At 32.8% G+C, this 15,323-nt stretch overlaps 2 protein-coding genes and 1 pseudogene across 2 annotated transcripts in view; 1 reads left to right on the forward strand and 2 right to left on the reverse strand.

Moving 5' to 3' along the window:
- Positions 1 to 5,759: 5,759 nt before the first annotated feature.
- Positions 5,760 to 11,126, reverse strand: LOC134268111 (GPN-loop GTPase 1-like). Its single transcript, XM_062750310.1, has 12 exons — positions 10,949 to 11,126; positions 10,597 to 10,690; positions 10,391 to 10,430; positions 10,143 to 10,209; positions 9,563 to 9,600; positions 9,268 to 9,346; positions 8,954 to 9,094; positions 8,470 to 8,616; positions 8,126 to 8,208; positions 7,910 to 8,034; positions 6,758 to 6,844; positions 5,760 to 6,256 (listed from the first exon to the last, which is right to left on the reverse strand). The coding sequence occupies exons 1-12, from the start codon at positions 11,096 to 11,098 to the stop codon at positions 6,153 to 6,155; spliced, it is 1,155 nt and encodes a 384-aa protein (XP_062606294.1). The 5' UTR covers positions 11,099 to 11,126; the 3' UTR covers positions 5,760 to 6,152.
- On the reverse strand, positions 9,356 to 9,462 carry LOC134268122 (U2 spliceosomal RNA; annotated as a pseudogene).
- A 195-nt stretch (positions 11,127 to 11,321) lies between the features above and the next one.
- Positions 11,322 to 15,323, forward strand: part of LOC134268118 (serine/threonine-protein kinase 36-like) — a 37,152-nt gene continuing 33,150 nt past the window's right edge. The window contains exons 1-3 of the mRNA XM_062750323.1: positions 11,322 to 11,465; positions 14,514 to 14,601; positions 14,732 to 14,872. Coding sequence (XP_062606307.1) covers positions 14,518 to 14,601; positions 14,732 to 14,872 — 225 coding nt within the window. The 5' untranslated portion in view covers positions 11,322 to 11,465; positions 14,514 to 14,517. The remainder of the gene's footprint in view (positions 11,466 to 14,513; positions 14,602 to 14,731; positions 14,873 to 15,323) is intronic.

Genomic DNA, 15,323 nt, shown 5'->3' on the forward strand with positions numbered 1-15,323 from the left:
TACACTCAAGACAAATTGTACATGCCTCCTAACCGCAAGCTTTACGAATGGAACTTTCTTCTTATCCCTAATTGGTTGCTTGTTCAACAGACTATTTCCGTGTCAATGTTGATAATTTGAGTTGACCAATCACGTGAATTGTTTACACTGGATGCATCTGACGAAAAAGATCGTGAGGTGACATGAAACTTTGCAGTTAGCTGCAAACGTATCGTCAATTTACAATGATAGTTTCCATTCTTATGTCGATAAGATATATCCTGGTGAGCTTGAGATAAAGGACACCACAGAGTCTGACTCATCTGTTTCGTATTTGGATATTTTACTTGAAAAAGACATTAATGGTAATCTAACAACCAAGCTCTGTGATGCACGTGATGACTTTGATGACTTTGACTTTTTTGTCGTCAACTTCCCTTGCTTGAGCAGCAATGCATCTTCATCGCCCGCATCTCAGTTGATTCGATACGCGAGAGCATGCTCTACGTAAACAATTTCTAAAACGATGCAAATTATTGAAAAACAAGTTGATGAAACAAGAATTTTAACAGTCTCGCTTAAAGTCATCGTTTTGTAAGTTCTATGGTAGATACAATGACCTTGTCAGCAAATATACAATTTATCACTGAGTCAAATGCTGACTGACGTTTTTCATACTTATTGTTTGTCCATTATTTGTAAACTGAATTGACGATGGAATTTTCCGTTATTTCCCGATGAAGACAAGGAGCACACGGCGGGAGTGACCGGTCAGCAGGAGATGCTCATTCCTCCATATGGCGCCTGATCCCACCTCCGAAGTTTTAGAAGTCCGTGTTTGCGCTGCTCCTATTTTGTATTTGTTTTATATATGTATATGGACTTTTGATCTTGAATACTTTCGTTATCTCCATATGTTTCATTCAGAATATCAGAAAAGTAATTCATGGAATATTGCATGAATTGTGTCAAATATGCACGCCCTACAACTATCATATGTCATTCAAATTTATTTACTATATAGCTAACCCCCCCCCCCCCCCCTTAAAAACAAATGAAAATTTATGAGGTATAGAGAGAATATGAAAATAGTAAACATCGAATAATCGATTTCGTTTTGACTTTATTGAATTTTTCTTAACTGTGTGGCATCATTGAATAATATGCATTACAGGTATCCCCCTCCCTCAAAGCCAAAAGAAAACAAGATGTGTTTGTGAAACACTGATGCCCCCGTATGGCAACATAGCAAAGATTAAACTTTTCTTAAATGCAAATTTAATGGTACCAAAAGTAGGGTATTCTCACTGGAAAACAATTGTGAAATTTGAAAGTAGGCCAATGTTAAAGTTTTTTTCAATCAGTGCAAAATCTCCAAGGTCAAGGTCAAAGGGTCAAGGTAATTGGTATCCAATGAAAGATTTTGCCACATAGAATACTTATGTAAAGTATGGAAGCCTTAGCCCTAACCATTCAGAAGTTATGGCCAATGTTAAAAATTTTTTTGAAGTAGGTCAAACTCTAAGGTCAAGGTCAAACGGTCAAATTTCTTGTTAGCAAATGAAAGGTCTTGTCACAAGGATTAAATTTGTAAAGTATGAGAGCGCTAGCCTTAAACCTTTAAAATTTATGGTCAAGGATTTCTTTTTTAAAGTAGGTCAAACTCAAAGGTCAAGGTCAAAGGGTAAAAGTGCTTGGTATCCAATAAAGGGTCTTCTCACAAGGATTACATATATAAAGTATGAAAGCCCTATATCTTACCCTTCAAAAGTTATGGCCAAGGTTAAAGTTTTTTCACAAGTACAGAAATCTACAAGGTCAAGGTCAAAGGGTCAAGGTTGTTGGTATCCAATGAAAGGTCTTTCAACAAACATTACATATGTGAAGTATGTATGTCCTGTTATCTACTGTTCAAAAGATATGGCCAAAGTAAAAGTTTAAAATTTTCATGTAAAAGTGGGTCAAACTCCAAGGTCAAGGTCAAAAGGTCAAATTTGGTGGTACCCAAAGAAAGGTCTTGTCACAAGGAATACACATATGAAATATGAAAGTCATAACTCAACTAAATCAAAAGTTATGGGCAAGGTTAATAAAGTTTTTGCGGACAAACAGAGAGACAGAGACAGAAAGACGGACGGACACGACAAAAACTATATACCCCCGAAACTTCGTTTACGGGGGCATAAAAATGTAATCATAAACTATTACATACTAAAGATTTCTCGATTGATCACTACCTCAATCCTCGCAATACCAGGGGTCCAGATTCAACACGTTGAACCAATAACGTTGACTCTGCTCACCCTGACAAACCGCAGTCTGTCCCAGTTTACGCTGATTTGCTCAACCCAATTAAATTTCTGTCATTTCATTGATTACAGCTAAAGAACTTCCTTAGCCGAACTTTCCAAAGTACTAATGGCCTATCCCAAGGCCATGGATTCGAACCCGGTCGACACGACGATGATAGGAAATTTGCGGGTATATCTAATATTTTATACACAAACATAAGTTATTCACTAGCTTTATTAAAATTATTCTTTAAAATAAGAAAATATTAAAATTTAAATGAAAACAAGATGCACAACATTATAAAATAATAAATTTTGAATCAAAAAAGACTCTTTTTTTGAATGCTAAACTAATCTTTCTGAAAAATTATTTAAAATAATACTCTTTGCAAGGGAGCTTATCCATTTTATTTATTTTTATCTTTCCGTAAGAGGAAGTGTATTTGTCATGTATAGGATCGATAGATTTGAATTATGATAACAATGCTATCATCCATAAGATTATCAAGACTATAACACACAGGTTTTAAGTATATTCGAGTGCGATTGGGGTTTTTTCAATTTGTTAGATATATATAATATAAATTAAATATGTAATTCAATTGGATTAAAGAATTATAATCCGTTCAAAACGTTCACTTAGAATGATTTTAAACAAGTCAACGAGTCACAACTTACAATGCACATAGCCATAAAAGCAATAGCGGACAGGAGAGAGAGAGAGAGAGGGAAAGGGGGGGGGCTCCCGGGCTTTAGCTCCAACCTAAACTGTGAGAAATAACGTATACATGCATTTTTTTCGAGTCACGGGTCCTCGATTTCATATACTAGAATAAGACTCAAAGTCTACATATTATGTTCCTGGCTTATATGCCCCCCCCCCCCCGGTCAAATAATGCATACCGTCGCTGTAATATCAAATTGTCGTAAGTCAAAAATCCCAACTTTTCAGGAGAGACAAAAAACATCTTTTTTCAAAATGTCGTATGTCTAGTGTTTTCCTTTCTGTCCTGGATGTTTTTTCTGTACAAATTGTCGTATCTCCAGAAAAGCATTGAAACAAACCCTTGCAATGTATTGTAAGCGTACGAATCTGATATTAGAACGCTCTAAAATGTATTATATGAATTAACATACTCATAAATTGATTGCAGTTACAAACTGCGAAAACAATTCAGTTTGTCATGAAGTAACCTTACATCTAACTTTTCATCAATCTTTCTGTTGATTTCTCTGTTTATTAAATAAATATACTTTGTTTTTTATGTTGAACACATTTTTTAGTAAAAATTATAAAAGATTTAACTAAAATTATAATTTTTACCTTGATATCAGACGGCCAGTGACATCTTTGTCAGTGCCCAGAGACATACGACCTTTTGTCAGAAAAAAAAATGCATCCAATGGACATACGCGCTTTTATCACACGTCTGTATCTCACTTTCTAATTGGCCTAGAGACATGATATTTTGACAGAACACGTATTCGATATTGCAGATTCCAAAATAGCAATAAAAATTTCGCGCCAAAAATCGACTTACGCCATTTTGATATTACAGCGACGATACATGTATGTTTAAACTAAGCATTACTTTACTTCTAAATTTAAATTCTGTTAATTATTTTTAGACACGAGAGGGGAGGGGGCTACACTGCCCAACTTTTGTAGTGAAGTGTGATTAATTCAAACTGGTTATATATTTTTTCTTGCAAAATTTATCTATCCCACCCTACGATATACGATACGATTAATCCCCTCCCCCAAAAAGCTATATTCTATGCGCCTTCTTTTAATACTACACATAATGCACAGTTTACAGAGGTAGTTAATTAATATAAACGTGTGCAAAATATTTGATGTTTTCTAGGCTTTTTGACGATTTTGATACTTCCTGGCACGTAAAATATCCAAATCTTTAAAAAGGCAGAGAATTGAGAGAAACCTCATATATTTCGGACTAACGTTAGCCATTTTCTTAAAGATGTACAAAGTCAGTTACAGACGCATTGGAATTGTTCAGTTCATGGTTTATCCATTGTTATCCGTCTCATAGGCGTCGGAATCGGGTGGGGGCTTAGCCCCCCCCCATTTTTTCCCCAAAGATAGACTTAGTATAGACATTGAACAATGTTGTGTAGGTTTAGCTCCCCCCCCACTTTCCACAGACACGTTGCCGTATAGGTTTAAAATGGGGAAAGTGGTGTGTTTGGAAAAAATTTTGTACTGAAGTTCGAACTATTCCCCCCCCCCCCTCCCCCCCGAAATAGGATTTTTGTATTTGGACAAGAAACATTTCCTTTCTTTGTCGTTTGCTTGTCAAGTTTATTTGAAGGTCTAAAAAAAAATCCGTAGACTTACCATTTTGGCCCCCCCCCCCCCCGACTTTCAATTTGCTTCCGACGCCAATGCGTCTACCACTATTTTGGGCCAAGTTGTAAAATGATGGTGTATATACATTGTGTATTATGTTTTTTTCTACGTGTTTCTAAATACACCCATTAAGATAAAAACACACAATTGCTGAAATACCTTTTTTTTTTTTTTTTAAAGTTATATCATATACAGAAATATGATACTTTTATAAAATGGTAATTCAGCGATTAAATAAAATTATAAAATTTCATATTATTTGTTATAAATTTTTAAATTAGTATATACATGTACTTATCCTAGGACTCATGACTTGGACAGTCAAAAATTACACAACACACAAAGACACTTCTTTTTGTAATAATTAAGGAATGTGGTAATAACACAAAATATCCAATTCCAGACCAAATTACATGGAGAACCACTACTCCCCACTCTATGCACCTTAGAATTACAGTCGATTTAAATTTTTTTTTTTGCAGAGAAAAAGCAGTGGAACGGTGTATTCTACCACTTTCCTCTTCAATTTATCTACAGATTCTGTATTGAAACAATCTTTTTTTTTTTTCAAGTAAACTGCACCTAAACTAGAAAAATCATTTCTAACTTTCCTTGCAAGATTGAAAGCTTGCATATCAATGTCTGATTTTCTGCAGAATAATTTTCCTACACAAACAGAATGTATGATTCTCCCATGTACTTCATAATTTTTATCACTTATTATTGCCCCACTTTTAGCCCTGCCAAAAGTGTGCTAAATATGAGCTAAATATTACACATGTAACAATAAAGGGGAAAACTGTAGCCCCAAAATTGCACCATGTTTTTTTACAGGTTGTGTTCTACACATATACCTGTCCAGGTCAATACACACATTACATGTAGCCAAATATAACTGCGATAATATTCCTGCATGACTCCCTTTAGTTGGTTACACCATAAAGGACATATATAGAAAAGATTTTTTTGTTTCATTTACTGGGGTGCGGGGGATAAGGTAAAATTACATGTATATAGTAAATTTTAGATCTTTTTTTTTCACTACCAACAAAACAAACACCTTGAATAGTAATGGATATTGAAGAATTGTATCTCTAGTAAATTAACAAAAATAAAACTCATAACTTCCTCAAAATTTAATGTTGCATTGAATCATAAATCTACATCTATATGGTAATTGTAAATAATTTGAAACTTCAGGAAGTGTTTTTTCACCTTTTCCTGTTCATGACAATGTACTTTTTTGAACCAAATTTTTATGCAATGATTTATAATGTACATCAACGTGACATAACGGCTGTACTTTGGTAAAAATGAAAAGTATTTCATGTTTTTTATGTACTATACATTTTCAGACAGTCCATGTGCATCAGTAGTTATGCATTTTCACTTCTTCCTTCATAGTGATTTTTTTCCAAACATGATGAACTGGTTTACAATAATATTCATACAAATAAAGAAATGAAGAGATAGAAGCATGACAAAGAAGTATCCCTGACAACATTTCGTTTTCATGTTTTGTCCCCTTGACTGGCCTCGTATTTTTGTTGTTGTCTGTCTTTCTGTTGTTTGAGAAAGTTTTTAAATGATTCGTATTCTCTTTGTTCCTCCTCATCTGTTAGTCATAAAATATGCGTTATAAAAAAATATCACAAAAAGGTAAGAAATAGTCTGCATCTTCTGTGCTAGAAATATTGATATTCTACATACATGTATTATTATACTGGAAATTTATATTATGGCCACATTTTCTTCATGCATTATCAGGAGAATTTCTTTACCGCGGACCAAATATCAACTTCTTTTGGTTGTGAACAGAAAATCTCTTTAGGAAAACCTTTGATATGGTGCCACTTTTTTTGCCGTTTACTGCTTCCTTTCGGGTACTTATTCTTCTATTATATGCATGCATTCCTTCATCATTAATTAATCAAATGTTTTACTCATATAATACAAGAAATAGTACACAAGCAATAAAATAAGATGCAACATGAACTCAAGGTTTTTTACAGTGCTTGGATCTGTAGCTCTCTGCTTTTTCTGTCCAAAATTTATCTAATTCCTGAGAGCTACAGCTCTGTGGCTACAATGACCTTTCTGTGACCTCAGTACTTACCCTCCTCAGGTGCGGTCCTGAATTCCTCATCACTATCACTTCCCTCCTGGCCAGGAGTGATGACCATCCCTCGCAGTCTCTTATCCACTGATCAAAAGGATGTTAATAAATGAATTTGTTTTATAAATGGCAAAAAATGCATCCTATTTGTGTTCATATCCTAACAAATTCTTTTTGAAAATATTGATTGTCAGAGAACCTGGAGCCCGTTTTACAAAAGAACTTACGACTAAGACCAAAAACTTCAGATCATTGTAAAATTTTGCAGAATTAATAGTTCTCTTTGAAATTGTCTGTGTAAAAATATCTTACCACATTCTTCTTAAAAAGTTTAAAATAATTTTCGATATAATGTCGATTAAAAATTAATTTGAAGAATTAAATTTGGTCTTAGGTAGTAAGTCCTTTTGTAAAACGGGCTCCAGTAACTCAAAAAAAAAATTTTGCAGAAATAATTATGGGAAACTTAAAATAGTGCAGTCACTTCTCCATTTTACTCAGAAACTGAACAAACTTTTTTTTGTTTTTGGAGGCATGTACACACTGTACATGTTATACAAGGATGGGATACATCTAATTGTATATCCATAGAAAAGCAGTAACTTATACTCACTAAAAACACAAATTCTTCAGTAAATATCCTAGCTGCAGATCTGTAGCATTATGGTTTTATATCTTTGACCATAACGCTACAGATCCCGATATGCAAAAAAGGTGCAATTTACGGCGCAATATTTTTTGCGCACTTTTGGGAGAATTTCTCAACTTTCCAGCATTGGTCAATTAAGAAACTTTCACTCCCTAATTCTAGGCACATTATTAAATAATCTGTATATTTCATCCATCTCCCAACCCGTTATAGTCGTCTCTACAAATGATAAACTCGCTTGATTTAAATTATTTGTTAGATTTCTGAAAATTCACTTCAGGCGAGTTTATTGCCTGTAGAGACAACTATAAATGGTTGGAAGGTGGATAAAATATACAAATTGGCTACAAAATGTGTCTAGAATTAGGGATTGAAAGGTAGTTGATTGACCAATGCTAGAAAGTGGTGAAATTCTCCACAAAAAAGCGCAAAAAATATTGCGCCGTAAATTGCACATTTTAGCTACAGATCTGCAGCTATAAATATCAATAACTTATCCTTACCTTCAATGTCACCTTGACCTCCACTGTTCATGTCATTCTGTAACCTTGACATTTGGTCTGTCTGTCTGTCCTTTTCCTTTAGTTCTTTCTCTGCTTTTAGCTTTTCATACTCTGCTCGATAGTCTCTGTAATTGAAAAAATGACTCTCAGTGTGTAAGGAAAGAATCCAGGACAATGTACAGAGGGGAAAACAATATCAAAGATCAGACTGCTTACTTCTCATACTCTACAACACCATCTTGAACAAGTTTGAAGAATTCTGGGATACCTTCTCCTGTCATGGCTGACACACCCACATTCTGTAGGGATATAAACATAAAGACAAGATTTTGAAGTAGTCTTCAATGAATTACTTTAAGCAAATTTTTCATTAACATTTTCTCTAATCTTTGAAAATAATATAAGAAATCTAGGCTCTGTTCCATGTACCAGGGTTTACTTTTTAACCCCCCCCCCCAAGAAAAACCTTGAGTCACAGACAGACATGGACTAAAGAAATGTCACATTTACTCTGAGTAAAAATCTAGCATTCATAAGTGTTTCTACAAGATTTTATTTACCTTAAGTCCTGCGTAGAATTCATCTAGAACAAGACTCATGGACCTAGTAAGGTTTGATACATAGGAGGTCTCATGTTCTAACGCTTCTTGGAAAATTTCAAAGTCTGTCATCCACTCAACAGCAAACTGGTTACTTACAATATCAATCTAAAATATATAAGGGCACCAAATAAATTCTGTAAAAAAGCAGTAAAATAATCTAAAATGTAAGCAAAACAATAAATACAACAAATATTCAAAGATTAAGAAACTTTCTGTGATTGAACAGACATGGGTAGGAGAGAGCTATATGCAGACTCCAGACCGTGGCTTGAGACAATGTGCAAATTCAAACAGGGTACAAACTCATAAAATAAAAATCTGTTATAATATATATACAATAAAAAATTATGAAATCATAGTGTTTTTGACGGACTTAAATCAATAATTAGATTTTTTACAGTATTATTTTGTAAATGTATTGAAAATGCAGTGAAAATTTTACCTTGTTCATAGCTACAATGAAAGGTAACTTGGCTTTGTACATGATACTGCAGGCATACAACATATTAGACATAAAAGTTACTGGGTTAATACTGCGAGATGTGTCCATCACATACACCACAATGGTGGGAAAAGTTGAGGCCTGAAATAGTTTTTGAAAAGAAAATGCTATATACAAATTGAGGAATATTCAGTAAAAAAAAAAATCACTTTGCTTTGATTTTGTTGGATAATAATGAAATGTAATTATAACACATGATGAAAAAGGTAGAATATGTATAAATTTATTAAAATCAATGAGATAAATAGACTTACTAATGTCTCTGTGATTATAGTTCCTGACGCTGACCAAGTAAACACTTCTATTTGTCCTGGTGTGTCCAGAATTACATATCTACAAAATAAGACATCTTTAGCCTTTCTAATGTTTATTTATTTAATTGTAAATAGTAAGCTGATGATAAGAACAGATACTACACTTTGATCTTAGCCAAAAGGTCGAGAAGCGATAAAAATAAAAAATAATAGTAAAAAAAAAGTAAAAATATAGCACTGAATATTGAAAATTATTTGTATGTATTAAATTGATTTTTTTAAAAATTTTATTTACTCTGTCTCTCCAGTTTTCTGTTCAATAAACTGCATGACCTGAAATGAATTAAAAGAATTTGTTATTCTGATGATTAAATGATTGATTGCAATATTTTTAACAAGTATTAAACTTTTCTCTTTGTCATTTTTAAACGAGGATTTTTAGGAACATAGATATTAGATAACCTACAAGCATATACATACTTTGAATTTACTTAATGTCTACCTGGTTTATAGATATTTCATATATATGGGGCAAAATTATACTGAATGATTAACTTCTATCAGAAGTACTTGTAACTTGATCTGATTTGGATTGTATATCCAAACCAAACATGCATTCCACAAAACTGCTTGTTCTATTGATTTTAATTCCTCGTGGAAAAATGTATCAATCCATTTTTAACACTCATTCTAAATGAATAATTATTGTGAAAATGATTCGTTTATGCTTTTACAGCTAAAACTTACATTCATAATTTTTTCTTAATTTTAATCATTTAAAATTAGCAAGTTATATATGACTTGAAACCAGGTTAAAAAATTATTTAAAAAATCCCTTGATTTTGAAACATAAACAACATGTAAATATAGACTACCTGATCAAATCTGGTGGCAAATAGATTGAGAGAAGTGACAATCCCACCATTTGGACCTAATGAATATCTTTTTTTGTAATTAAGATTCATAATGATTTTATTCTCATATGTATAAAAAATCTGAAGTACAAAAAAAAAATTTAAAAAAAGATTTTTTACTGTAACATTAAAAAAGAAATCCTATTTCACTATGTACTACTGTACATTGCACTGTATTCTAGATTTTTTTTTTATTCCTGAAAGGATACTGCTTCATAACTTCTTTGTAATTAACTGTGTCTCTAATATCTGAAATAAAACAAATGTATTATACAATAACTACCCTAACTGAATCTTTACACCCTTTTCCATTGCAACAAAAAATGTCATACATGTAATGAGAATTTGATACACATATTAGACTATATATAATCATCAATTATAATTTAAATTATACCATCGGAATTAAATTTACCAATGTTTGCTGGATAAGGCACTTCATGTACAGCTGGATCTAAGTTGATGACATATGGAGGCGTTTTTCTAGCATGGAGATGGGCTGTAATTCTCTGAAGGAATAAAAGTAAATATGTCAAAATGAAAGATGTCCAATGTCATTAAGAACCTTTCATTTAACGCTTGTAGAAACAATTAGCATCATTTAACAATGGGGATAAAGACAATAAAACGCAATTCCTCCAATTATTTTACGAGGAGTCCTTTGATTAAAAGTTAAACAAGAAACATTTATTGCATTAAGACATTTAAAAATATACAATGTAGTGACTTGTTCCATGGGCATGATTTACAGATAACAGTTACTTTACCTGAACAAAAGTTGTTTTGCCTGAACCTGCCATTCCCAATACTAAAATACATGTCGGCTTCTTGGAATGTTTTTGTTTCAGATCAGCGCTAGATGGTTGTAAATCTGCTGGTTCAGCACGTGTTGGAAAAGCCTCAGCCATTGTTGACATCAAATGAATTTCACGTACATCAATCCCGACAATTTAAAATATACACAACTTTATGTTATCTGTTTATTAATCCGGATGTATTCAATTTTCAAATTGTTTATGGAAGATATCTATAATTTAAAAAAAATGAGGATCGGTAATCATGGTAATGACACATGGAGATCCAAAGCATCTCACACTTTAATTTTCCTCGGGAGCAAGATTCTGAAAATGCTTTTCACAGAATTTGAGGCATGCGCACTTCTGCTTAATGGCGGCGACTATAAAATCGGTAACATACGTAAACAAAGCAAAAATTTTAAGGATGCTGTGATGTAGAAAAAGTATTTGTATGTTTAATTGAAGAGGAATCACAATTTCAGAATTGGTAAATGATATTTATTCATAACATGATTTGATTTGCATCGATATCCATACCGTTTGATGCTTGTTCAAACACATCAAGATTATTCTATCAGCAGATCAGTGCATCAATGGACCCTTTTCCTGTGACGTATTTTGCCTAGGAGTTATTCCCCTTAGCCGCCATCTTGTAGGGCAAAGTAGTGAATTTACCTCTTTGAGCAACCAATTTTAAACATGCATGCAAGAAATATATGGGGGAAAAATTCACAATCTTATAATCATGACTAAATAGAGGATTTAACAAACGTATATTCATAAGAAATAGCATTATCTTTACCTCAGTAACCATAGCAAATTGAACTTGGTTGAATAATGAAGGGATCGGAGAATGTTGCCCTACAATATGGCTGCTAAGGGGAATAACTTACTCCTAGACAAAATATGTCATAGGAAAAGGGTCTATACCAGGGTTCTTATGTCGGTAGCACTTCTGTCCCTGATTCTTAAGAGTTTTTTGCCTCTATGTTTGATAATATTCGTTAAAATAAAAAAAATAAAGACTAAATGCCCTAGACTACCAGACCATACATAGTTCTTCATTTTCATATTTTTTTAATCAAAAAAACAAACAAACAAACCAAAAAAAACCATCTTTTGGCTTGTCAGCATCAACAAGATGATGTCATCAATATGAGATACATTGATCTGAACTGAAATCAATTTTACAGGGATTCTCAAAGTTTCAAAAACTTAAATTGTAATATATTGACGGTGAGACCGTTAGGGCGAGTGTAGCTCAGATACTTATTCAGTTTTCATTTAGATTGGGCTCATCAAACCGCAGGTGACATTTGGCGCGTCTAAGAATCTGACGCCATATGACGTCGTTTGCATGTTAGATTATCAAACCGAAGCCTGAACAGGGCTGATTTTAAACGAAGAACCGTTTATTGACTATTTTTCTGCAACAAATTCATTAAATCAAGGCAAGTTTATTTTTCTTTTAACTTTTTTCGTTATTCTCGTGAGAACATGTCTTTAGCGTTTGTATACGAAGCGATGCATTGTGGGTCAAAATAACTGCGGAAAAAAATTCTATGGAATGAATGCAGTAGTCCGAATTTTCTCTTCGCCCAGGCATTGTCGTTAGAGCTCGCAGTTACACTGTGCTCGCTATGATATATTCTTTCTTGTTTCCTCCCAAATGGAGATTCAGATTCAGTAATGCAATGTACAATCAAACATATTCACAACATTATTGAATCATAATACAGATATAATATCACACAATATAGATATTCTCTGCAAACAACCAATTAAATGTAGATCTGCTATATAATGCACATTTCATTGGAAGATAAAATGTTGAATGCACACAGTCCAATCTATGACATCATGTCATTGTCAACCCAAAATCATAATTTGGCAATACATGTAAGTTAAATTATGTCTATAAGTCTTCAGAAAATTTAAAGTCTTTGGTATACATAATAAGGAGAGTTCCACACAAGAGATAAAATAAGAATTTTAAAAATTGTTTACTGTATAGGGGATTAATTTCACATGTTGTAATTTTCACGTTTTTCTCTCATCTGACACAATTTGCCGAATTCGCTGAATTGTTATATAATGAAGGTTACATCCCTTGTCTGTATATGTTTAATCCTTACCATAGCTACATGTAAACGACATAAACCAGCATTATGTCTTTATTTCATGAACAACAGTGTAGTTTATATATAAAATTGTTAGATTTAATTAATAATTGATGATTAATTAAAACAAGTGCAGTTATGCATGTAAAAACCACTGGATGGTAATAAATGTGTTAATGTAGGTGGATGAAATAATATCCTTACACATCTTCAGTAAGTTTGAAAGTTATTTGAATGATTTTTTAAAACCAAAAATGTCGATAAAAACTTACTTGCATGATAATGCAGGTAACAAATACAAGTCGTAACATAAGTTACACACGGGTAATCAAAACCTTAGGCCCACATGTTTTGATTGATGAAACATCTAGAGTTGGCTATTAAAACAGCTTTTTAACATATACTATACAATTATTGCTGTTTATGAGGTCAATACAACAATTTAGCCATCTGAGGAGTACAATATTCACCGAGCCCGAAGGTCGAGGTGAATATTGTATTTCAAAGATGGCTAAGTTATTGTATTGACCTCAAAAACAGCAATAATTGTTTTATTATATGATTCACTGATAAAATGATACAGCTCATTACTTGTTTGCATTTAGTTTTAGCCAAATACAAGAGAGAAACAGAATTAAAATGTAAATAAACCTTTAAGTTACCACTCGTATCAATTTAAAATAATTTTTATCAATTTCAGTTGCCATGAAATTATATAAAGTCAGTCTTTTTTATAGGAAAGATTTGATATGAATAAGTTTTATCAGGGAAAATTGTCTACCAAACTTAAATATTATCGTTCAGAAAAAGTATTGGAGGGGGTACCTGCATCCCTTCTTACCACCCTCACCCGAAAATATATATTCGCTTATGTTTTGTTTACGTGAAAAAAAGTCATAACTTTCCAAAACAATTTGTATCAATTTGGAATTTCCCAATCTATTTTTAGACCAATGTAGAGGAAATAAATCCTTGTATTGACCTGGAACGTCACATCACTCACATGCAGGTCAATACAATGTAATATTTTTCTAACATAGTTGGATCTCAACCAATCAAAGAGATGGAAAATATTCAGTAATATAATAAAGGTTATTATCTGAATTAAAGTAAAGCATATGATTATTAAAATAATTGAATGACAAGTACTACTAGTAATTACTGAAATGACCATGTACTGCACGTACATGTATATAAACCTATGGAAGTCTATTCTCAAATTTCCAAATAAAACATGGAGATTATTGAAAACTCATTCACTGCATCTTAAATTCAGGGATTAATTAACACTGTGAATATAGCGAATATTAACACAATAAGTTATTTTCAATAGATTTTATTTTAAATACATTAAAAATATTTTTGTGAATAAAATTTCTTTCCTTTCACTGTGATTATTTAAAATTTCATTGCAGAATTATGGAGAATTATCATGTATTAGAAATCATTGGTGAAGGGTCCTTTGGAAAGGTATACAGGGGGCGTAAAAAGTATTCTTCACAGGTAAGGGAGATTAATCAATGCAAAATATATTATTCCATGCCAAGCAGGCTGGAATTGATTATAAAATTTCTTGTAACTTAGTTATTATCTACCGGTGTTTGCTAACACTTTTCATGATTTGTTTCTACAGGTTGTGGCATTGAAGTTTATTCCAAAAGTTGGGAAACCAGAAAAAGAACTAAGAAATCTTAGACGGGAAATAGACATTATGAGGAATTTGCACCATGACAACATTATTGAAATGTTGGATAGTTTTGAAACTGGGAAAGAGGTATAAATATGAAGATCTGAATATGGCTTTATATTGAGAATGAAACTAAACCTCATAAGTCTAATGTTTTTTCTACCAAATATCGCATTTTATCAGCAAGAAATTAATTTTTGTCAATGAATAGTCATTAGACACTGTATGTTTGCAAAGATTTCATTCTCCCATATAAGTATATATTTTTCATTAAATATCATTTACACCCCCCACACCCCTAATGATCCAGCTGGGTCTGTCCACTGTTCATATTTGTGAAATTTATGATTGCAGGGTAATTTTTAGCTCTACTGGTCAGAGACCAGAAGAGCTTATGCGATAGTAATGCGTCCGGCGTCCGTCCGTCTGTCCGTCTGTCTGTCTGTCTGTCCGTCTGTCCGTCTGTCTGTAAACAATTTTTCAAAATGCTACTCCTCCTACAGTTTTGGTTTAATTTCAGTATAACTTGGCACACAAG

Source organism: Saccostrea cucullata, unplaced genomic scaffold (assembly GCF_032062105.1).
Source record: "Saccostrea cucullata isolate Sc308-1 unplaced genomic scaffold, CSIRO_AGI_Scuc_v1 ctg230, whole genome shotgun sequence".
NCBI lineage: Eukaryota > Metazoa > Mollusca > Bivalvia > Ostreida > Ostreidae > Saccostrea > Saccostrea cuccullata.